A 24,685-nucleotide genomic window follows, 5' to 3' on the forward strand; every position below is an offset into this window, starting at 1 on the left:
GTTGGTTTCTATCTTTGTTTGTTTGAGACGGAGCTTTGCTCTTTTGCCCCGGGTAGAGTGAAGTTGTTGGGGAAACCAGCCCCACACCACCCGGCGGGTACCCCGAGTCCAGCGGAGACAAAGGAATTAGAAAGAGAATAAGAGTTTAAAAGGCGGGTCCGGGGGACCGGAGCGTCGGAGGCTTGCTCACGGCCCCGAGCTCTTGGCCTCCACCCAATTTATTGGTGTATATTCACACTGTTGTGCAACCATCACCCCCATCTATTTCCGGGACTTTACCATCTTCTCACACTGAAACTGTGCACCCGTTAGACAGCATTTTTCATGGCTATGTGGATGTAATATAATTTCTTTCAGAAACCCCTATTGTTATACATTCAGGTTTCTTTTCTCTAGTATAAATATCTTTTATCAGCAATGCTTCAGCAAGATCTCTTGTGCCTACATCTTGCAGACATATTATTTCTTTTTCTTTTTTTTTTTTTGAGATGGAGTCTCGCTCTGTCGCCCAGGCTGGAGTACAGTGGCGCGATCTCGGCTCACTGCAAGCTCCGCCTCCCGGGTTCACGCCATTCTCACGCCCGCCACCATGCCCGGCTAATTTTTTGTATTTTTAGTAGAGACGGGGTTTCACCGTGTTATCCAGGATGGTCTCGGTCTCCTGACCTCGTGATCCGCCCACCTCGGCCTCCCAAAGTCCTGGGATTACAGGCATGAGCCACGGCGCCCGGCCGCAGACATATTATTTCTGAAGGATAAATTCCTAGAAATGGATTTGCTAGGGCCCGTAGGAGGAATTCCAATTTACACTCATTTGTATGTGTGAGGAAACTTTCAGACTCTACTGTAACGACAGGAGGTGTTACCTACCGCTGTTTGTCCATGTGATAGGCAAACGTTTCTGTTAATTTTAATACTGTTTGGATAGCTAGTACAGGCTCAGTTTTTTTAACCCACACCACGTTAGTGTCTTGATTCTGGACTTTCGCAATGTGTCAGTGTAGAAGCAGCTAACGCTTCCGATGTACACAACCCAGACGTTCCATGACCCAGCCTGACTTCGACGCTGCAAGCCTCCCTCTCGGTTCCCCGGAGCAAGTGCCCGAGTGCGTGTTGGGCTCCCGGCAGGGCTCCTGGCCGGCCCCCGACGGACTTCCCCGCCTTTGCACAGTCCTGCCCCTCAGCGGAGGCTTGCCAAGGTCTTGTCTGCTGCGCTTGATGTGTGCAGCTCAGCTTTACTGTGTCTAGGCTAAGCCCCACAGTTTCTTTTTACAGAGCGATTGTCCAACTTCAGGCATCTGGGTCCCCGAGTGGCGGGTCTGGGCCGGAGCTGGGAATCAGCCTTTCCAGCAAGGTCCCTACAGATGCCGCGGGTCTGAGCACTACGCTTTGGAAGGCCTCGCAGTGCGTCTAGATCTGACAGCTGCTCTGCATGGGCCTGGCTCCAGGCTGAAGCAATAGTCGGTCAACGCAAAATCGTTCTCGCAAGTTCGGGAAGCAGAAGCCAGACAGGGAGACTGGGTAGGTGCGCGCTGGTACCGCTGCGGCGTTCGCTCCGGCTTCAGTGCACGGCGGGAGGAGGACGCCAGGGTGCAGCAGCGCCACGCTCGCCCGCCCAGGACGCGCTTCCGAACGCGCAAGCGCAGTAGGCCCAGTGCGTGCTGGCGGTGGGTGGCAGGGGCCGCAGAGGCTTGGGCTGCAGGTAGGTGCTGGGGCGAGGGGTGAGAGGGCGAAGGGCTGAGGGGGCGTGCAGCCGGGTTTCCTGGGGGGCCTGTACGTGGCCTGGCCCGCACCCCCCGCAGCCCCGGCCGCCTGCCCGCGGCTTGTCCGGAGGCTCCCTAGGAGGCTGCCCTGGGCCTGAGCGGCCGTGTCCACCGCGCCCAGCCCCCATCTCCGCGTCCACTCCTGCGCGGTAGCTGGACGTTGAAGAACCAGAGAAGGGCCGGGCGAGGTGGTTCCAGCCTGTAATCTCAGCGCTTTGGGAGGCCGAAGCGGGAGGATCGCGTGAGCTCAGGCGAGAGCAGCCTGGGCAACATGGCGGAACTAATGCCTCTGTAAAAAAAAAACTTAGCCGGGCGGGGTGGCGCCGCCTGTAGTCTCATCTACTCCGGAGGCTGAGGCGGGAGAATCGCTTGAACCCGGCGGGGGCGGAGGTTTCAGTGAGCCGAAATCGTGCCACTGCACTTCGGCCTGGGGGCAGAGTGAGAGGCTGTTTCTATTATTATTACTTTATTATTATTATTATTATTTGAGACGGAGTCTTTCTCTGTCGCCCAGGCTGGAGTGTAGTGGCGCGGTCTTGGCTCCTGGGATTACAGGCGTCCGCCACCAAGCCCGGCTAATTTTTGTGTTTTTAGTAGAAACGAGGTTTCCCCATGTCGATCAGGCTGGTCTCGAACGCCTGACCTCAGGTGATCCGCCCGCCTCGGCCTCCCAAAGTGCTGGGATTACAGGTGTGAGTTACTGGGTCCGGCAGAGGCTGTCTCTGTTTAAAAAAACAAAAACCAAACCAAAACAAAACAAAACAAAAAACAAAACAGAAAGGACCGAGGACTCTGCCTCAGCTCTTTGCCTTTGGGTGTTTATTCTGCACGAGATCATTGTTGCCAGGAGGTGTTAAATGTAATCATATTCTTCTCTTTTTTTTAGAAAGCAAAATTTCGCTGTTTTGTTGCATAATCTTGTCTTTGCCACCCTTTGCCTTTACTATAGGACCTTAAGGCTAAATAAACATTCAGAATATTTGAAATAATCCTCTTAATGTACCTTGTGCTTTATTGACACAATGGAATTCTACTCTAAATTGTATTGGATGACACTACTGTGTCTTCCCTAGTTGTAGAAAATATCTTGTAAGTTGGTAAGAACTAGTTTTGTCCCTTTGCTTTTCTTTTCTCTTTAAGCTGTAAATGTAGAGCAGTGGGTCCCAAACCTTTCTCTATCAATAAGCCTTCCTGTCAGTGTCAGAAATGCTTTGCAATTCAATCGTGCCTGAATTTCTCCTGCCCAACCTGCCCCACCATCTTTATTCCTTAATGTGCAGGCTGTTTTCAGGACCAGTAAATTTCAGTGGTTTTTGCTTATTTCTGGACACGAAAGTTCCTTCAGCCACACAGCCTCATGCTATGCTCTGGGCGGCCTACTCCAGAATATGCCTCTGAAACAAAAAAGCAAATCGGGGTTGAGGTGGGCTGAAGTTTTCTTTAAGAAACCGGCAGTCCAAGGGTCCCCCAGCCCAGCCCCTAGCTGAACACGCTGGGTTTGATTTAGTTTAACTCCCTAGCATTGCGGTATTTAGGGGAAGAATGGGCTTGAGGCCAGAAAACTTGGCTCTTCTGTGTATAGTTTAGTGACCTTAGATATATTACTTCACCTCTGACTCAGTTGTTTTATCTGTGAAATGGGAATAACAACAATTATATGCACTTCACAGAATTGGTGTGAAGTTGACAGTATATAAAAGTCAAATGAATTTTTGGGTATTTTTTTTTACTTGGTTTGGTTTGGTTTGGTTTGGTTTCTTTTTGCTGAGAGAGGATGCAGAAGTGAATGTGAGGACTTAGGGATATATAAAAGGTTTGTGGGGCATATGAAATTTGGATTCAGCAAGAAATGCATTAAAGGTTTTCTGAGTAATGCTGAGGGTCCAAGAGAGATTAGAAAATATGCATTTCTAGAGTCCCAGGGTTTTGTAGCTGATGTTGGCAGGCTTTGAGTGGAAATGAAGTGGACAGGGCAAGTTACGTGGAGCTGGTGAATGACAAGCACATCTGGGTTTATGATGAAGCCTCTAGCCTCTTCACTTGCACAAAAAATACCTTCCAAAGTTCTGGCAAGAGGCTCAGCGCTTTTACATACGTAACTATTCTTCTCTTAAAGAATTACCACTCCTCGCCCCAACTTGTATAAGCTTCAGGCCCCATAAAACCTGAATCCACTGGTGGCAAGGAAGGATTGGTGGGAGGTTAGGGGTAAGGAGGGTTGGAGGGTTGAAAGGATTTATCGCAGGGTTTGAGCTGGGAAACTTGGATTGGAGAAGGAGGTGGCAGATGAGGGGCCTCAGAGGACAGGAGCTGTGAGGAGAGGAAGAGCAGATTCGGTGGAGCGAACACAGGAGAGGGAAAGCAGCCTGTGCGGCTGAGGCCATGAAGAGGGAGAGGTGCAGAGTGACCGGGCAGTTGGTGCGTCTTTGCTGAGTACCCGCTGTGTGCCAGGCACTGGGGTGCAGTGGTGAACAGGACAGGCAGGCAGGCCTCTTGGTGCTCAGAATCTAGAGGAAGCTGGGGCCTGGGTATCCCAGAAAGGGAGCCTTTGAGGACTGAGGAAAGCTCAGGGGCCAGAGAGTGGGGTGCAGGGAGGGTTTCGGGAAGTAGATAGGGGCTAGATTTCAGGAGGCCACATAAGAGTTTGGACTTGATCCTGTGGGCCCAGTGGGGGGCTGTTGAATGTTAAGCAAGGTGGGATCAGATCCGTGCTTTAGAAAGCTCTCCCTTCATGGGCCGGACATGGTGGCTCATGCTTGTAATCCCAGCACTTTGGGAAGCCAAGGCGGGCGGATGACGAGGTCAGGAGATCGAGACCATCTGGCCAACATAGTGAAACTCCGTCTCTACTAAAATACAAAAATTAGCTGGGCATGGTGGCACGTGCCTGTAATCCCAGCTCTGTAATCCCAGCTACTCAGGAGGCTGAGGCAGGAGAATCTCTTTAACAAGGGAGTCAGAGGTTGCAGTGAGCTGAGATTGCGCCATAGCACTCTAGCCTGGTGGCAGAGTGAGACTCCGTCTCAAAAAAAAAAAAAGCTCTTCCTGCACGTATCAGAGAAACTTCTATGTATGCCTGGGGAGATGTATAGACAGCTTGTCTCACTAATTGTGGAAAAGTCAAACCAGTTGAAAATAGTGAACTGGAGTTTTGTGCATCTGCATGGATAAATCTCAGAAACGTAATGTTGAGCTTTTAAAAAAACTATTTGCAAGAGGATAATACCAGCCCATCACTGTTTGTGTAAAGCTTGAAAACATATGTATGATTTATGGGCACATACTTGTGGTGAAAATAAAAAGCATGTATGAGAAGCGGAGTTTGGTAGCCCATCCCTGTAGTCAGTCCCAGCTGCTTGGGAGGTGGAGGCAGGAGGATCACTTGAGTCTAGCCTGGGCGACATAGTGAGACTCCATGTTTTAAGTAGATAGGTAAGTAGGTAGGTAAATAGATAAGATCGATTAGATAGATAGCTAGATAGCATGTATAGGAATTATATACACCAGTGGTTTTCAGACTTTAGCATGCATCCACATCACCTAGAGGATTTATTAAAACACAGATTTTCATTTCTGATTCAGTAGGTTTGGAGTGTGGACCCAAGAATTTGCATTTCTCCCAGGTTCCTTGGCGATGATGCCACAGGTTTGGGGGCCACAGTTTGAGAATCTCTGATGTCCACCAACTTGAAGATAGTGATCACTTCTTGGGGGGGAGTAGAATTGGATGGGGAGGAGTCCAGAGGGGATTCAACTCTATTTGTAATATTTAATTTCTTTAAAAAAAGATCTGAAAAAATGATGCAGTGTGACTTGACAAAGCTGGATGAATGCTTATGATTTTTTTTTTCTCTGTGTGTGAAACACTTAAAGAAAAAGGATCCTGTTTGCTGTGTAATCCTGAGAATGGACTGTAAGAGAGGAAAAACTGGGCGTCTGCTTGGGAATCTATTGTGGAAACCCAGGTGAGAGGTGCTGCTGGCTCATGCAGCGGGGTGGAGGGGAAGGGCAGCAAGGAAGGAGAGATGCAAGCAGTGGTGAGGGAGGTTTTGGTGGGAGCATTGACTGCATGTGGTAATTGGTTGGTTTAGAGGTTAGGGGAGGGAGGAATCAAGTCACACACACCTGGTCTGTAACTTGAATGGGTGATTGGGTCATGAGCCCATCACAGAGGGAACCCTGCAGGAGGGGCATGTGGGGACTGGGGAGTTCTGCAGTGGACATCCCATACCTTGATAGGCCAGTGAGCGAAGCGTAGGAGAGACCTGGGCTGCAGTGCAGACTTAGAAAGCATCAGAGTTCAGATGGCTGCCAGTGTCCCAGGTGTGGGTGAGGTTACCTGGGCCTTTGGCAGACCTGGAGTAATGCCGTCACCTAAGGCAGGGCTTGGCCAACCACAGCTTCTGCTTGTTTTTGCGTAGCCTGAGAGCTGGGAATGCTTTTATCTTTTTAAATGTTAGGGGGAGACTTCAAGGAAGATATAATTCACAAACCATAACATTTGACATTTTAAAGTGTACAATTCAGTGATATTTCACATTTACAAGGTTGTACAACCATCATCACTGTCTAATTCAAGGAACATTTTAGCCAAAAAGAGACCCCATCCCCGTCAGCAGCTATTCCACCCCTGCCCCCCCACCCAGCCTCTGGGAGCCACAAATCTATGTTCTGTGTCTGAATTTGCTGTTTCTGGACATTTCATGTAAATGGAATCTTACAGCATGTGGCCTTTTTGTCAGGCTTATTTCACTGAGCATGATGTTTCCAAGGTTCACCCATGTTGCAGCGTGAATTAGTGCTTAATTTTTTATGGCTGAATAATATTCCATGTATGGATGTACCACATTTTGTCTATCCATTCATCTGCCAATGAACACTTGGCTTGTTTCCACTGTTTGGCAATTGTGGATAATGCTTCCGTGAACATTCATGTATAAGTGTGTGTGTGAGTGTGTGTGTTTTCATAGGTACATACTGGGCAGTGGAGTTGCTGGGTCGTGTGGTGACTGTGCTTAACCTTTTGAGGAGTGGCCAGACTGCTTTCCACAGTGGCTGCATTTTACTTTCTCACCAGTGATGTTTGAGGATTCCAGTTTTTCCACATTCCCCTATGTTGTTACTGATTTTTGTATTATAGCCATCCTCGTGTGTGTAAAATGCCATCTTGTCACACTTCTGATCTGCGTTTGCCTTGATGACTGGTGAAGCTGAGCATGTTTCATGTGCCTGTTGGCCATCTGTGTATCTTCTTTGGAGAAATGTCTATTCAAGTCCTTTGCCCATTTTAAAAATTGTATTTATTTATTTTTTTGAGACAGGGTCACACTGTCACCCAGGCTGGAGTGCTGGGGCACGATCACAGCTCACTGCAGCCTTGGTCTCCTGGATTCAAATGATCCTCCCACCTCAGCCTCCTGAGTAGCTGGGCCTATAGGCACATGCCAACATGCCTGGCTAATTTTTAAATTTAGTTTTTGTAGACAGGAGGTCTTACTATGTTGCCCTGGCTTGTCTGGAACTCCTAGGCTCAAGCGATCCTCCCGCCTCAGCCTCCCAAAGTGCCGGGATTACAAGTGTGAGCCACTAATGCCTGACCCTTTGCCCATTTTTAAATTGAGTTGTTTTTTGAATCTTTTGAGTTGTTCATCAGACATCCACATGGAGATGTCAAGGAAGCAAGCCCTGAGTTCTGAGGAGAGGCTGGGAATGGAGTTTTATGTTTAGAAGTTGTCAGCAGGCAGCGATGAAGAGTCCTGAGTCTGGGTGAGCTCTCCCAGGGAGTGTGGCAGAGGCCTGAGCTTTGAGCTCTGGGGGACCCCACTAAGTGGACTTAGAGATGAGGAGCTGCCAGAATGTAGTTTCCTGGAAACCAGTTATATAAGGCGTTTAAGGAGGGAGTTATCAATCACGGTAGATGCTATTGATAGATCAAGGAAGACTGGGGCTGTGCTTTGACTGTTGTGTTTAGTGATGTGGAGGCCACCTGTGCTGACTGTGATAAGGTCAGTTTGGGAGCAGTGGCAGTGAGTTGGAGAGAATGAGAGGACAGAGCTGGGCATGGGATTTGCCTGAGCTGGGCTCGGGGCCAGTTTCATGGTAACACACTGTTCGTAGTAATAGGAGAGTGCAGGAACCTGGGGTGGGGCTTGGGAACTGGTGGAAATGCTCTCTGATTGCTTCTGTTTTTCTAGTAAAATAAGATGATCTCGTTAGATGGTCAGCTGAGAGTGAAGGTGGGGGAACAGGTGGTACATGTTTGGAGAAGGAGAGTGTGAGCTTCCAGCCAGCCTAAGGCCACTCGGGACACACCTGTCACTTTTACTGACTCACTGCGATAAGCGAGGCTGCACACTGGCGGGACTTGCATATCTTCATCAGAGGGACAGAGAATCGTCTGAGAGGGCACGGGGCAGGAGGTCCTTCGGGTCCTCTCTGACCTGGCCCGGGGCAGGGAGTTGGAGATGGAAGTGCCGTGAGTGCTAATAGGGAGCAGGGGGTCAGAGGAACAGAGGATATGGGAATGGGTGGTGGAGCCGGGAGAGACTGGAGCTTTGCCAGTGGGGGCCTGGGCTGAGCAGGGCTCAGAGCATGTGGTGATGACCCTTATGGCAGGTGAGGCTCAAGGCCCAGTGTGTGCTTAGGGAAGTGGGCAGCAGAGCGGGTGAGGGACCCGTGAGTGTATCACAGGGGTAGGGTGTTGAGGAAGTTCCAAAGCAAGCTAATAGGGGTTATGGCTGGAGAGAGGCCCAGTGTGTGCTTATGGGGGATAGTGTGGTAGAGGCACCAGGATGTGTGCTAATAGGCCTCTGAGGCCTCGTGTGTGGTGATGGGGGTGTCTATGGTGTTAGCGCTGTGTGTGTGTCTGTGGGGGCCTGCAGGGTAGGAGAGAATGGGGTGCTTATGGAGGGGAGGTGGTTGAAGGACTCGACTGCTGTGTGTGTGCTTGTGGGGGTCATGCTGTGGTGGGTGTGTGCATGTGCTAATAAAGGTCTGGGTAGTTGGAGCCCAGTGCGTGCTAATGGAGCAGAGCTGGAGGGACCTCATGGAGGGATCTGATGGAGGGAGGACGGTGGGAGACCTGAGCCTGTGCTAGCGGGGATGAGGATTGTGGATTTCTATGGGGCAGGGGGTGGTGGTGGTGCGGGAAGGGTCTTGGTACTGTCAGAGGCCTGGTGCACTAAGGGTCAAGGTGGTGTGAGGTGCATGTGTGTCCCCGAGCATGAGGACACTCTAGGAAGGGGCAGCCGGACGGTTTAAGGCATTCTAGAGGCTGCTACTGTGGGTTTAGAGCCATAGAGGCTCTAAACTCTGAAGTGTGTGCCATTGCTGGGAGAGTCAGCAGTGTGAGGTCTGGAGTACGCTCAAGAGCGCCAGAACAGTGTGAGCTTGTGTGCTTGAGTCTGTGGGTTACTGGAATGTGTTGAGGTTCCAGGGAATACTGGTGCAGGGGGTGAGTAGAGCCGTGGAGGGGATAAAAATAAATTTAAAAGGCCAGGTGCAGTGGCTCATGCCTGTAATCCCAGCAATTTGGGAGGCTGATGCAGGAGGATTGCTTGAGGCCAGGAGTTCAAGGCCAGCCTGGACAACATCGTGAGACCCAGTCTCTACAAAAAAAATACAAAAATTAGCTGGATGTGGTGACATGCACCTGTAGTCCCAGCTACTAAGGAGGCAGAGGTGACAGGATCGCTTGAGTTTGAGGCTGCATTGAGCTATGATTGCACCACTGCACTCCAGCCTGAGTGACAGAGTCAGACCCTATGTCAAAAAAAAAAAAAAAAAAAAAGGAAATCATTGAATTTTGGAGATGAGTGAAGTTTAGGCAAATTTAAATGAAGTAGTGTTTTGATGGGCTCAAAGCCACGTAGAACTGAGTGTAAAGGGGCCAAGATCTAGTCTGGACTGCAAAGTAGTCCTCTTTCCTTGGAGACTACCGGGTTAACATAGATGTGCAGGATTATGTCCAGAAACTCCTTATCTGAAGGTCTGCCCTGTTTGGGAACTGAGGTTGCTTCTCTGTGTCAGAGTGACTTTGATCCTCCAGGAAAGCGTGGGATGTTTTATTCCAACTGATAAGACTTCAAACTGCAAAATTTCTGGTAGTCTGTGATTGTAGAGAACAGAATTTCTAAATAGTAAAAAGGAGTCTTCATCCAAAGGGGGTTTTTGACACTTTATGGCTGCAGTGTGTTCTTAGGAGAAATGCCATTTCCTGTTAACTTTGTGGTTTCGTTGACGTCTTGTCCCAGCTTTGTATTTGGGAGTGGATTTTGTTTTCTCAAGGAGGAGGTAGGAATAAGCTTCCTGTCCTGGATTTTTCATGGCTGGCTCCTCTCAGGCCTCTGGTCACAGTGTGAAGGTCACCTTCTCAGAGAGGTCTCCTGGGATGCTTCCTCCGGGGAGTTCCTACACAGTTACTCTCTATCTTTGAACCGCCATCACAGGATGATGATAGACCTATTTGTTTACTTGTTTATTGTCTGTCTTCCCCACTAGACTTTCCCCTAAGCTCCAGCAGGATAGGAACCATGCTGGTGTAATTCACTGTATGTGTGTCTCCAGCACCCACTGCAGGGCTGGGCACACACAAGCTGCTCAGGACGTGTTGCAGGAATGAGCAGCCGGAAGTCAGTGATGGAGGTGAAGAGAGCAGACTGGGACAGAGAGACTCTGATGGGCTTCCCCATGGCGCTGCTCTGTCCTGGGGCTTGAGAACCTGAGGAAACCTGGACTTGAGGCAGGAGGAGGGCCCTGGGAAAGTTGGACCATTTGGACTATGGCGATTTGTCTGGGTACATAGCTGCAGTTTCTGTTTACACACTTCCTGTTTCGTACTTTGTGGCAGGGTGTTTCCAGACCAGTCCCTGGGCGCCAACTAGAGTATGGACTGACCAGGTACCTGGATGGAGACCTGAGCTGGAGAAGGAGATGCGCTTGGGAGGTAACCCTGCATGTCACAGCTGTCTCTGACCCAGTTCTGGCCCAGTGCCCCAGCATTCCAGTGCTGTTTAGCTGGCTCCCACTGGCATGGCCACATCCACTGTTAAAGTCTCCATATACTTCCATTCTGCTACATTCTGCTTCTGTAAATCACCTCTGCCATCCATGGTCCTACTTCAGGCCTCTCTGCAGCCAGGCCCCTCCACCATGGCCTTGCACGGCTCCAGCGGTAGAGCCCACACATTATCAGTGGTTACTTATCGCTGGTGTGACATCTGAGTGGTCATCTGTCCAATCTCATTGCTGTTATTCTAGCTCATGTACTTGTCAGCTCCTGTCCGCGATCATAACCAGGGCTTCTTAACTGGTCTCCCAGCCTTAGTCTCTTTCACCCCAAATCTACCGTTCATAACTGCTGAAGAGTAGCTTTTATTTCTTAAAACTGTTTAGGGGATTCTGAATACCTCCCAGGGAACAGGACAGCTGCTTAGCTGGGTTCGAGAGAGGCCCTCAGCTTCCCAGCCTCCACCTGCTACCCTAAGCAGCCTCCTTCTGCTGTCCTTTGTCCACCCTCTGTCCCTATCCCACCAGTTGACTAATACATTTTGCTTTCATTTTACTGAATATTCATGAGCATCTATTTAATGCATGCTACTGTGGGTCGGACAGAGTCAGACACAAACACCTCCCACCTAACCTAATCTAGAGGAACCCGCATTTTAGTTTGTAATAAAAAGTTATATGATTATGGAAACAGCTAACATTGGGCATTTGGGATAAGCCTGGTGTTCAATACCTGCTTTAATCCCCACGGTAACGCTGCAGCTTACAGGACCCTTGAGTAGAAGAGGCATCAGAACACATTTTTGGAAATGAAAGGAAGTGAAAGTTGACTGTCATGACTTCTTGTTTCATTGTGTATTTTAGGAAATTGCAGAGGCCGTCAACATGGAAAAGCAGCCCCCAAACAGCAGGAGAGGCCTCGCCCCCCGAGAGGTGCCGCCAGCTGTTGGGCTGCTGCTGATCATGGCCCTGATGAATACTCTGCTCTACCTCTGCCTTGACCACTTCTTCATCGCTCCTCCACAATCCATTGTGGACCCCAGACACTGTCCCTATGGTCACTTCAGGATAGGACAGATGAAAAACTGCTCACCTTGGCTGTCCTGCGAGGAGCTCAGAACAGAAGTGAGACAGCTGAAGCGTGTTGGGGAAGGAGCTGTGAAGAGAGTGAGTCCAGGTTCATTTCTGATTGCTGTCATCATGTTATTTCGCTTAACACAGTGTCCTCCAGCTCCATCCATGCTGGCACGAATTATGGAATTTCATCCTTTGTTACTGCTAAAGTGTACTCCATTGCGTATGTGCACCACATTTGCTTTGGTTGATTCTGTATCTTGGCAATTGTGAATAGTGCTGCAGTAGGCATAGGTTTCAGCCCTTGGGGAAGCAGTGTGGCATCCAGTGTTAGGAGCCCTGCTGGCTCTACGTTTTTATTGTTGAGCTCAATAATCTTACATCTGGCACTTTATCTTTTTTTTTTCTGAGAGTCTCACTCTGTCACCCAGGCTGGAGTGCAGTGGCGCCATCTTGGTGCACTGCAACCTCCACCTCCTGGGTTCAAGCGATTCTCGTGACTCAGCCTCCCGAGTAGCTGGGACTATGGGCATATGCCACCATGCCTGGCTGATTTTTTTATTTTTAGTAGAGATGGGGTTTCACCATGTTGGCCAGGCTGACCTTAAGTGATCTACCTGCCTCGGCCTCCCAATTGGACTTTATCTTAATAAGTAATCCAAGGCAGGAAAAAAGTCAAATGCATAAAGGAGTGCCATAGTGATAGAAAACTAGAAACAAAACTTTTAGAATAGTTCATTAAATGATGGTCCATCCACTTGACGGAATATTCTGCAGCTGTTGTGTAGTTAGGAACCCCAAGAGGCAACACGAAGAAAACCTTATGATGATAAGTGAAGAAAACAAGATACAAAATTGTATAATTGACTTTTCAACTGTGAAATTACGTATATATGTAGATAAATACAAAAATGGCCAGGCGCAGTGGCTTATACGTGTAATCCCAGCACTTTGGGAGGCAGAGGTGGGCGGATTACTTGAGCACAGGAGTTGCAGACCAACCTGGGCAACATGGCAAAACCCAGTTTCTACAAAAATACAAAAATTAGCCTGGCATAATGGCGTGTGCTACTTGGGAAGCTGAGGTGGGAGAATCTCTTGAGCCCGAGGAGTTTGAGGCTACAGTAAGCCATGATCTTGCCACTGCATTCCAGCCTGTGTGACAGAGCAAGATGCTGTCTCCAAAGGAAAAAAAGAAAAATATGAAAATGATAGAAATTGTGCTAAGGTGAAAGGGGGATTATGGGCAATTTCTTTTCCTGTTTTTCAAACTCTATGATGGTATTATACTGATTTTTAACAATTTATTTTTAATTGGCACGTAATAATCCATATTTATGGGGTACATAGTGATGTTTCCATACCTAGTTACAATGTGTAGTTATCGGATCAGGGCATATCTGCCATCTCAAACATGTGTCACTTCTTTTGGTTGGGAACATTCAATATCTTCTCTTCTGGCTATTTGAAAGTGTATAATGTATTGTTAATTATAGTCATCCTATGGTGCTATGAAACACTAGAACTTGCTTCTCCTATCTAGCTGTAATTTTGTATCCTTTAACAAATCTCTCCCTATCCTTGCCTTTGCTCTACCCTTCCCAGCCTCTGGAAACCTATTAGGCTTTTTACTTCTTTGAGTAAGCTTTTTTAAACTTTTGCATATGAATGAGAACTTGTAGTGTTTAACTTTCTGTTCCTAGTTTATTTCACTTAACATAATGTCCTCCAGTTCCTTTCATGTTGCCATAAATGACAGCTTTCCTTCTTTTTTGTGGCTGAATAGTATTCTGTTTTGTATATATACCACATTTTCTTTATCCATTCACCTGCTGAAGGACACTTAGGTTGATTCCACATCTTGGCTATTGTGAATAGTGCTGCAGTAAACATCGGGATGCACATATCTCTTTTTTTGTTGTTGTTTTTTGAGACGGAGTTTCCCTCTTGTTACACAGGCTGGAGTGCAATGATGCAATCTCAACTCACTACAACCTCCACTTACGGGTTCAAGCAATTCTCCTGCCTCAGCCTCCTGAGTAGCCGTAGTTACAGGCATGTGCCACCATGCCCGGCTAATTTTATATTTTTAGTAGAGATGGGGTTTCTCCATGTTGGCCAGGCTGGTCTTGAACTCCTGACCTCGTGGTCTGCCCACCTCGGCCTCCCAAAGTGCTGGGATTACAGGCTTGAGCCACTTAGCCTGGCTGCACATATCTCTTTGATATATTGATTTCCTTTCCTCTGGGTATATACCCAGTAGTGGAATTGCTGGATCATATGGTAGTTCTGTTTGTAATTTTCTGAGGAACCTCCATACTGTTTTCCATAATGACTGTACTAATTTACATTCTCACTAACAGTGTATAAGAGTTCCCATTTCTCTGCATCCTCATCAGCATTTGTTATTTTTTTTCTTTTTGATAATGGCCATCCTAACTGGGGTGAGATGGTATCTCATTGTGATTTTGGTTTGCATTTTCCTGATGATTAGTAACATTGAGCATTTTTTCACAAATTTATTGGCCATTTGTATGTCTTCTTTTGAGAATGTCAGTTTAGATCATTTGCCCATTTTTTGATCATACTGTTATTTTTTTCTGTTGAGATGTTTGAGTTCCTTGGATATTGATCCCTTGTCAGATGAATAGCTTGCAAATATTTTCTCCCATTCTGTAGTTTGTCTCTTAACTCTATTTGTTTCCTTTGCTGGGAAGAAGGTTTTTGGTTTGTTATAATCCCATTGGTTTATTTTTGCTTTTTTTTTTTTTTTTGACTGAGTCTTGCTCTATTGCCCAGGCTGGAGTGCAGTGGCACGATCTTGGTTCGCCGCAACTTCCACCTCCCAGGTTCAAGAGATTCTTGTGCCTCAGCCTCCTGAGTAGCTGGGATTACAGGCGCCCACCACCATGCCTGTATTTTTAGTAAAGATGGGGTTTCACCATGTTGGCCAGGCTGGTCTTGAACTCTTGACCTCAGGTGATCCGCCCTCCTCGGCCTCCCAAAATGCTGGGATTACAGGCATGAGCCACTGGGCCCAGCCCTCAGTTATAATTTTGCAAAGGCGGTTTCAATCCCTTCCTTTGGGGTTTTGTAGCATCTTATTCTTAAGGTGTGGGCTATGGAGATGGGAAAAGGCCATTGATCACTCTAGCTTCTTCATGCTGACAGGGGGCATAGTTGGGGTCAGAGTTGACCCTAAGGTGAGAGGAGTAGAACAACTGCTTTGCAGCTGTCTGAGTATATTCATGCAGGCCGGGCTGTGGTTCCAAGGCTTTCGTGACAAAGGCAGTAGTATCTTTATAGTTTTAGTACAGCATTTAAACAGTCTACTATAAGGTAAATAATGAGTTTTAGGATAAGGAGTACAATATCCAGTTTTAAAAGTAAAGGTTTGAAAGCATTAGTCTGGGGACTTATAGTCCACAAAAATATTAGGATTTAGTCTAAATTGAAGAAAAAAAAAACTAACAACATGTGTACCATAGTTTTTGGAACATAATTTTTCTCTCTTTAGTCCTTATTTTTATTAAAACAAATAATGATAGGACTGATATGTTGGCAAAATAAACTTTAATTTTATTATACTTGGCCTGATTATTTGCGTAAAGCACATCAATAATACTTTTTTTTTTTTTTTGAGATGGAGCCTTGCTCTGTCACCCAGGCTGGAGTACAGTGGCGTGATCTCAGCTCACTGCAACCTCTGCCTCCCAGGTTCAAGCAGTTTTCCTGCCTCAGCCTCCTGAGTAGCTGGGATTACAGGTGTGTGCCATCACACCTGGCTAATTTTTGTATTTTTAGTAGAGACAGGGTTTCACCATGTGGGTCAGGCTGCTCTCGAACTCCTGACCTCGTGATCTGCCCGCCTTGGTCTCCCAAAGTGCTGGGATTACAGGCATGAACCTGTAATCACCTGGCAAGAATACTTTTTTTTTTTGTTAGAGATGGAGTCTTGCTCTGTCACCCAGGCTGGATTGCAGTGGTGTGATTGTGGCTCACTGCAACCTCCGCCTCCCGGGTTCAAGCAATTCTTCTGCCTCAGCATCTCGAGTAGCTGGGACTACAGGCGCACGTCGCCATGCCTGGCTGATTTCTTTTGTATTTTAGTAAAGACGGGGTTTCACTGTGTTGCCCAGGCTGGTCTTGAACTCCTGAGCTCAGGCAATCTGTCTGCCTCGGCCTCTCAAAGTGCTAGGATTACAGGCATGAGCCTCCGCGCCTGGCTAGAATAATTATTTTTTACATAGGCTTTTTAAATGGCCTTTGATGGAATTCTGTTCCATAAGGAATCTCAGATAATACTTTTTAAAGCTGAGTCCAGCCATAGGTTTGTACCTTCAAATACTTATGAGTTGGGTAAGTTCCTCTCCTCTTGATGTCCCTAGATAACTTGGGACTCCTGGGCCTGTCAGAAAGTGACATTCTATACTTACCATGGGTCAGGAACCCTGTACAGGGACTGTGTAGACAAAGTATGAACCCAGTTTTCCCAAGGGCTTTTACTGGCTTTACAAGTCAAGTTTGATTCCGTAAAGGAAGGCATGCCATTCTAATCAAACCCTTGGTAAAATAACCAGTTTTGTCAATAGTGTCCTGTTACAAAAGAAAATAGATTCTTACTGTATCTATGCAAATAACTATATTGCCATAAATTAAGAATACTCACAAATAGTTTTTAAATTCTGGAGAAATCAGGTAGAAACAAATATGTGCCAAATTTTATTCACAGGAGTGTACTTTACTCAGTTGCTACAAGCTGTACATAGCTTAAAAGAAGTTTCCCTGACTCTGAAAAAGCAAAGAATCAGCAGCATTTTAAACAAAAAGGTTACTTCAGACTCTTATTAGTTTACTCCGTGCATTTAACTTCTGTTTGATATTTATGAACATTTCAGCTTTCCATGAGAGTTCTAAAAGTTTTTTTCCTTTATTCTAATGTCATAATCTCCAAAGTTATCAGAAACTTGCATTCAAGAGCACATATCAAAGTTTGATAGCTGATTATAAAACCATCTTCTAAAGAGGACCAAATTAAAACAGCAATTGTCTGTGGATGAGAAACACATTTTAGGGAAGCTACAAAGACACAATTGACAAGGAAATTTGTTAACTCTGTGGCACACAATAATTCAACACAACAGTTATTACTGATGACATATACTGAGGCGTATTAGAATTATAGGAATTTTATACAGTTTTGCAGCACATAACTTTATATCACAAATTTATATGAATATAACCCAAAGAAAGCTAAACACCATTTTCTATTTGACAGTGTTTCCTGCATGATTTTAATACATTAAATAAGCTGAATATGTCTTTTGTACTTTAGGGGACTTAATTTTTAAAAATTTTGTAATACTTAGAGCTTGATTTTGAAAGGTTGGTTAAATACCAAACGTTTAAAACATTGGATATTACAAAATGCAGTCTTAGGTTTCCATAAGTCATTCATTTAGCCAAAATAACTCAAAAATTTTAAAAAGGAAAAACCATTATTCTGATAGAGAGGAGACTCAGCTTTCCAAACAAGACCCAATGAAGATAGCATGAGGCTGATTGCCTCCTCTCTCTCCCCTCCCCCTTTTTTCTTTCGTAGTTTACTTAAAAGGCATATAAAAACCTTTCATTATCTTTTAATATTCCATAAAAATCCTTTTTAAAAGAGAAAACCAAATTTTATGTTTCCATTAGTGTATTTTTAATGTTAAGCCAGCTTTAATTACATTTTATAAATCTGTCTAGTTTTAATTAGTTTGACCATAAGGTAAGATTTTTATTTTTATTTTTTTCAAGACGCAGTCTCTCTCTGTTGCCCAGGCTGGAGTGCAATGGCATGGTCTCGGCTCGCTGCAGCCTCCGTCTCCTGGGTTCAAGCGACTCTCCTGCCTCAGCCTCCCGAGTAGCTGGGGCTATAGGCATGTGCCACCACACCTGGCTAATTTTTGTATTTTTAGTAGAGACGGGGTTTCACTATGTTGGCCAGGCTGGTCTCGAACTCTTGACCTCTTGATCTGCCTGCCTCGGCCTCCCAAAGTGTTGGTATTACAGGCGTGAGCCACTGCACCTGGCCTGCCATAAGGTAAGATTTTTATGAATCTTTTATAACCCTTTACAATTTTGTTTTTTTCTTAGAACAAAACTGTTTTAAGAAAACTCTATTGTGCTTTTATTCCAATGTCCAATTTATGGAAAAACTGAATAATGTGACTTAAATTTAGCCAATATGTTCACACACAGAATCTCTTACAATTAAGTTTTTATAACCCTTTCACAACTTGTTCAAACCTTTAGATTTTTCCTATCTCATTTAAAACAGTCCTTTAACACTCTAAACTTAGGCAGGAAATCCACATTCCCATGCCTTCTCATAATCTTTTACCAAAAGTACATTTTACTTCCCTTACATGCCTTGTGTATAGAACTGTTTCTTCAGTAGTCTCAAATACATTTACACTATTAACTCAGCGACTTTTACTTTTGGTGAAAAGCCTGGTGAGTAAGCAATTTCAATTACGTACCAAGAGTGGAGCCTAGGACACCAGAAGGTCTGACTGTTTCCAGTGTAGCTAGGGAGTGTGGCTAACTCCACATGTCTCAGGCCTTACCTAGCTATAAAGCAGGCAAGTTGTACAGTAAGAGTCATAGTGGCATTTTATGAAGCATTTAAGAGGCCTAACAACCTTTGAATTGTACAACATTTCTTGCATAAATTGCCTTTTCATGAATACATTCACAACTTACAGAGACCATCTACAACATGCTTGGACTTTCTGACTTTTCCTAAACATCTCTCCTTTTAAACAGTCATTTTACTTTAGGACCAGATTTTACCACACAAGATCTTTTCTTATATAAAATTTCTTGGCTGGGCGTGGTGGCTCATGCCTATAATCCCAGCACTTTGGGAGGCCGAGGCAGACGGATCACCTGAGGTCAGGAGTTAAGAGACCAGCCAACATGGTAAAACCCCATCTCTATTAGAAATACTAACATTAGCCGGGCGTGGTGCTGGGTGCATATATTCCCAGCTACTTGGGAGGCTGAGGCAGGAGAATTGCTTGAAGCCGAAGCTGGGAGGTGGGTGTTGCAGTGAGTCAAGATTGCGCCATTGCATTCCAGCCTGGGGTACAAGAGTGAGCCTCCATCTAAAAAAAAAAAAGTGTTGGGGGTGAAGCCAAGATGGCCAAATAGGAACAGCTCCAGTCTACAGCTCCCAGCGTGAGCGACGCAGAAGACGGGTGATTTCTGCATTTGCAACTGAGGTACCGGGTTCATCTCACTGGGCAGTGCCGGACAGTGGGTGCAGGACAGTGGGTACAGCGCACCGTTCGTGAGCTGAAGCAGGGCAAGGCATTGCCTCATCCAGGAAGCGCAAGGGGTCAGGGAATTCCCTTTCCTAGTCAAAGAAAGGGGAGACAGACGGCATCTGGAAAATTGGGTCACTCCCACCCTAATACTGCGCTTTTCCAATGGGCTTAACAAGCGGCACACCAGGAGATTATATCCCGCACCTGGCTCGGAGGGTCCTATGCCCATGGAGCCTTGCTCATTGCTAGCACAGCAGTCTGAGATCAAACTGCAAGGCCGCAGCGAGGCTGGGGGAGGGGCGCCCGCCATTGCTCAGGCTTGAGTAGGGAAACAAAGCAGCCGGGAAGCTTGAACTGGGTGGAGCCCACCACAGCTCAAGGATTCCTGCCTGCCTCTGTAGGCTCCACCTCTGGGGGCAGGGCACAGACAAACAAAAGACAGCAATAACCTCTGCAGACTTAAATGTCCCTGTCTGACAGCTTTGAGGAGAGTAGTGATTCTCCCAGCACGCAGCTCGAGATCTGAGAATGGGCAGACTACCTCCTCAAGTGGGTCCCTGACTCCCGAGTAGCCTAACTGAGAGGCACCCCCCAGTAGGGGCGGACTCACACCTCACGCGGCCGGGTACTCCTCTGAGACAAAATTTCCAGAGGAACAATCAGGCAGCAGCATTTGCAGTTCACCAATATCCGCTGTTCTGCAGCCACCGCTGCTGATACCCAGGCAAACAGGGTCTGGAGTGGACCTCCAGGAAAGTCCAACAAACCTGCAGCTGAGGGTCCTGACTATTAGAAGAAAACTAACAAACAGAAAGGACATCCACACCAAAAACCCATCTGTATGTCACCATCATCAAAGACCAAAGGTAGATAAAACCACAAAGATGGGGAAAAAACAGAGCAGAAAAACCGGAAACTCCAAAAATCAGAGCGCATCCTTCTCCAAAGGAACGCAGCTCCTCACCAGTGATGGAACAAAACTGGACAGAGAATGACTTTGACGAGTTGAGAGAGGAAGGCTTCAGAAGATCAAACTACTATGAGCTAAAGGAGGAAGTTCGAACCAATGGCAAAGAAGTTAAAAACTTTGAAAAAAAATTAGACGAATGGCTAACTAGAATAACCAATGCAGAGAAGTCCTTAAAGGACCTGATGGAGTTGAAGACCACGGCACGAGAACTATGTGATGAATGCACAAGCCTCAGTAACCGATGCGATCAACCGGAAGAAAGGGTATCAGCGATGGAAGACGAAATGAATGAAATGAAGCGTGAAGAGAAGTATAGAGAAAAAACTATAAAAAGAAACGAACAAAGCCTCTAAGAAATATGGGACTATGTGAAAAGACCAAATCTATGTCTAATTGGTGTACCTGAAAGTGACGGGGAGAATGGAACCAAGTTGGAAAACACTCTGCAGGATATTATCCAGGAGAACTTCCCCAATCTACCAAGGCAGGCCAACATTCAAATTCAGGAAATACAGAGAACGCCACAAAGATACTGCTCAAGAAGAGCAACTCCAAGACACATAATTGTCAGATTCAACAAAATTGAAATGAAGGAAAAATTGTTAACGGCAGCCAGAGAGAAAGGTCGGGTTACCCACAAAGGGAAGCCCATCAGACTCGGCAGAAACTGTACAAGCCAGAAGACAGTGGGGGCCAATATTCAACATTCTTAAAGAATTTTCAACCCAGAATTTCATATCCAGCCAAACTAAGCTTCATAAGTGAAGGAGAAATAAAATACTTTACAGACAAGCAAATGCTGAGAGATTTTGTCACCACCAGGCATGCCCTACAAGAGCTCCTGAAGGAAGCACTAAACATGGAAAGGAACAACCGGTACCAGCCACTGCAAAAACATGCCAAATTGTAAAGACCATCAAGGCTAGGAAGAAACTGCATCAACTAACGAGCAAAATAACCAGCTAACATAATGACAGGATCAAATTCACACATAACAATACTAACCTTAAATGTAAATGGGTTAAATGCTCCAATGAAAAGGCACAGACTGGCAAATTGGATAAAGAGTCAAGACCCATCAGTGAGCTGTATTCAGGAAACCCATCTGACATGCAGAGACACACATAGGCTCAAAATAAAGGGATAGAGGAAGGTCTACCAAGCAAATGGAAAACAAAAAAAGGCAGGGGTTGCAATCCTAGTCTCTGATAAAACAGACTTTAAACCAACAAAGATCAAAAGAGACAAAGAAGGCCATTACATAATGGTAAAGGGTTCAATTCAACAAGAAGAACTAACTATCCTAAATATATATGCACCCAATACAGGAGCACCCAGATTCATAAAGCAAGTCCTTAGAGACCTACAACGAGACCTAGACTCCCACACAATAATAATGGGAGACTTTAACACCCCACTGTCAACATTAGACAGATCAGTGAGACAGAAAGTTAACAAGGATACCCAGGAATTGAACTCAGCTCTGCACCAAGCGGACCTAATAGACATATACAGAACTCTCCACCCCAAATCAACAGAATATACATTCTTTTCAGCACCACACCACACCTATTCCAAAATCGACCACATAGTTGGAAGTAAAGCCCTCCTCAGTAAATGTAAAAGAACAGAAATTATAACAAACTGTCTCTCAGACCACAGTGCAATCAAACTAGAACTCAGGATTAAGAAACTCACTCAAAACCGCTCAACTACATGGAAACTGAACAACCTGCTCCTGAATGACTGCTGGGTACATAACGAAATGAAGGCAGAAATAAAGATGTTCTTGGAAATCAATGAGAACAAAGACACAACATACCAGAATCTCTGGGACATATTCCAAGCAGTGTGTAGAGGGAAATTTATAGCACTAAATGCCCAGAAGAGAAAGCAGGAAAGATCTAAAATTGACACCCTAACATCACAATTAAAAGAACTAGAAAAGCAAGAGCAAACACATTCAAAAGCTAGCAGAAGGCAAGAAATAGCTAAGATCAGAGCAGAACTGAAGGAAATAGAGACACAAAAAACCCTTCAAAAAATCAGTGAGTCCAGGAGCTGGTTTTTTGAAAAGATCAACAATTGATAGACTGCTAGCAAGACTAATAAAGAAGAAAAGAGAGAAGAATCAAATAGATACAATAAAAAATGACAAACGGGATATCACCACTGATCCCACAGAAATACAACCTACCATCAGAGAATACTATAAACACCTCTACACAAATAAACTAGAAAATCTAGAGGAAATGGATAAATCCCTCGACACATACACTCTCCCAAGACTAAAGTAGGAAGAAGTTGAATCGCTGAATAGACCAATAAGAGGCTGTGAAATTGAGGCAATAATTAATAGCTTACCAACCAAAAAAAGTCCAGGACCAGATGGATTCACAGCCGAATTCTACTAGAGGTACAAGGAGGAGCTGGTAACATTCCTTCTCAAACTATTCCAATCAATAGAAAAAGAGGGAATCCTCCCTAACTCATTTTATGAGGCCAGCATCAGCCTGATACCAAAGCTTGGCAGAGACACAACAAAAAAAGAGAATTTTAGACCAATATCTTTGATGAACATTGATGCAAAAATCCTCAATAAAATACTGGCAGACCGAATCCAGAAAAGCTTATCCACCATGATCAAGTGGGCTTCATCCCTGGGATGCAAGGCTGGTTCATCATACGAAAATCAATAAACGTAATCCAGCATATAAACAGAACCAAAGACAAAAACCACATGATTATCTCAATAGGTGCAGAAAAGGCCTTTGACAAAATTCAACAACTCTTCATGCTAAAAACTCTCAACAAATTAGGTATTGACGGGATGTATCTCAAAATAATAAGAGCTATGTATGGCAAACCCACAGCCAATATCATACTGAAGCATTCCCTTTGAAAACTGGCACAAGACAGGAATGCCCTCTCTCACCACTCCTATTCAACATAGTGTTGGAAGTTCTGGCCAGGGCAATCAGGCAGGAGAAAGAAAGGGCATTCAATTAGGAAAAGAGGAAGTCAAATTGTCTCTGTTTGCAGATGACATGATTGTATGTCTAGAAAACCCCATCATCCCAGCCCAAAATCTCCTTAAGCTGATAAGCAACTTCAGCGAAGACTCAGGATACAAAATCAATGTACAAAAATCACAAGCATTCTTATACACCAATAACAGACAAACAGAGAGCCAAATCATGAGTGAACTCCCATTCACAATTGCTTCAAAGAGAATAGAATACCTAGGAATCCAACTTACAAGGGATGTGAAGGACCTCTTCAAGGAGAACTACAAACCACTGCTCAACGAAATAAAAGAGGATACAAACAAATGGAAGAACATTCCATGCTCATGGATAGGAAGAAAATGGCCATACTGCCCAAGGTAATTTATAGATTAAATGCCATCCCCATCTAGCTACCAATGACTTTCTTCACAGAATTGGAAAAAACTACTTTAAAGTTCATATGGAACCAAAAAAGAGCCCACATTGCCAAGTGAATCCTAAGCCAAAAGAACAAAGCTGGAAGCATCATGCTACCTGACTTCAAACTATACTACAAGGCTACAGTAACCAAAATAGCATGGTACTTGGACCAAAAGAGAGATATGGACCAGTGGAACAGAACAGAACCTTCAGAAATAATGCTGCGTATCTACAACTATCTGATCTTTGAAAAACCTGACGAAAACAAGTAATGTGGAAAGGATTCCGTATTTAATAAATGGTGCTGGGAAAAGTGGCTAGCCATATGTAGAAAGTTGAAACTGGATCCCTTCCTTACACCTTATACAAAAATTAATTGAAGATGGATTAAAGACTTACATGTTAGACCTAAAACCATAAAAACCCTAGAAGAGGCCGAGCCGGGTGGCTCACGCCTGTAATCCCAGCACTTTGGGAGGCCGAGGCTGGTGGATCACAAGGTCAGGAGATCAAGACCATCCTGGCTCACATGGTGAAACCCCGTCTCTACTAAAAAATACAAAAAATTAGCCGGGCATGGTGGCATGTGCCTGTAGTCCCAGCTACTCGGGTGGCTGAGGCAGGAGAATGGCGTGAACCTGGGAGGCGGAGCTTGCAGTGAGCCGAGATTGCGCCACTGCACTCCAGCCTGGGCGACAGAGCGAGACTCCGTCTCCAAAAAAAGAAACAAACAAACAGAAACCCTAGAAGAAAACCTAGGCAATACCATTCAGGACATAGGCATGGGCAAGGACTTCATGTCTAAAACACCAAAAGCAATGGCAACAAAAGCCAAAATTGACAAATGGGATCTAATTAAACTAAAGAGTTTCTGCACAGCAAAAGAAACCACCATCAGAGTGAACAGGCAACCTACAGAATGGGAGAAAATTTTTGCAACCTACTCATCTGACAAAGGGCTAATATCCAGAATCTACAATGAACTCAAACAAATTTACAAGAAAAAAACAACCCCATCAAAAAGTGTACGAAGGATATGAACAGACACTTCTCAAAAGAAGACACTTATGCAGCCTAAAAATACATGAAAAAATGCTCATCATCACTGGCCATCAGAGAAATGCAAATCAA

The 24,685-nt window shown here is 45.4% G+C and overlaps 1 protein-coding gene across 2 annotated transcripts in view; it reads left to right on the top strand.

Moving 5' to 3' along the window:
* The first annotated feature begins 1,613 nt into the window (after window positions 1-1,613).
* The window catches only part of POMK (protein O-mannose kinase), a 46,953-nt gene continuing 23,881 nt past the window's right edge, over window positions 1,614-24,685 (top strand). The window contains exons 1-4 of one of the 2 annotated variants that reach the window (XM_024251045.3): window positions 1,614-1,702; window positions 5,637-5,728; window positions 10,612-10,707; window positions 11,634-11,936. In XM_024251045.3, the coding sequence (XP_024106813.2) occupies window positions 11,655-11,936 (282 nt within the window). In that variant the 5' untranslated portion in view covers window positions 1,614-1,702; window positions 5,637-5,728; window positions 10,612-10,707; window positions 11,634-11,654. The remainder of the gene's footprint in view (window positions 1,703-5,636; window positions 5,729-10,611; window positions 10,708-11,633; window positions 11,937-24,685) is intronic. The other variant, XM_009243773.4, reaches the window with a different exon arrangement.

The sequence above is a fragment of the Pongo abelii genome, chromosome 7 (genome assembly GCF_028885655.2).
Source record: "Pongo abelii isolate AG06213 chromosome 7, NHGRI_mPonAbe1-v2.0_pri, whole genome shotgun sequence".
Classification (NCBI taxonomy): domain Eukaryota; kingdom Metazoa; phylum Chordata; class Mammalia; order Primates; family Hominidae; genus Pongo; species Pongo abelii.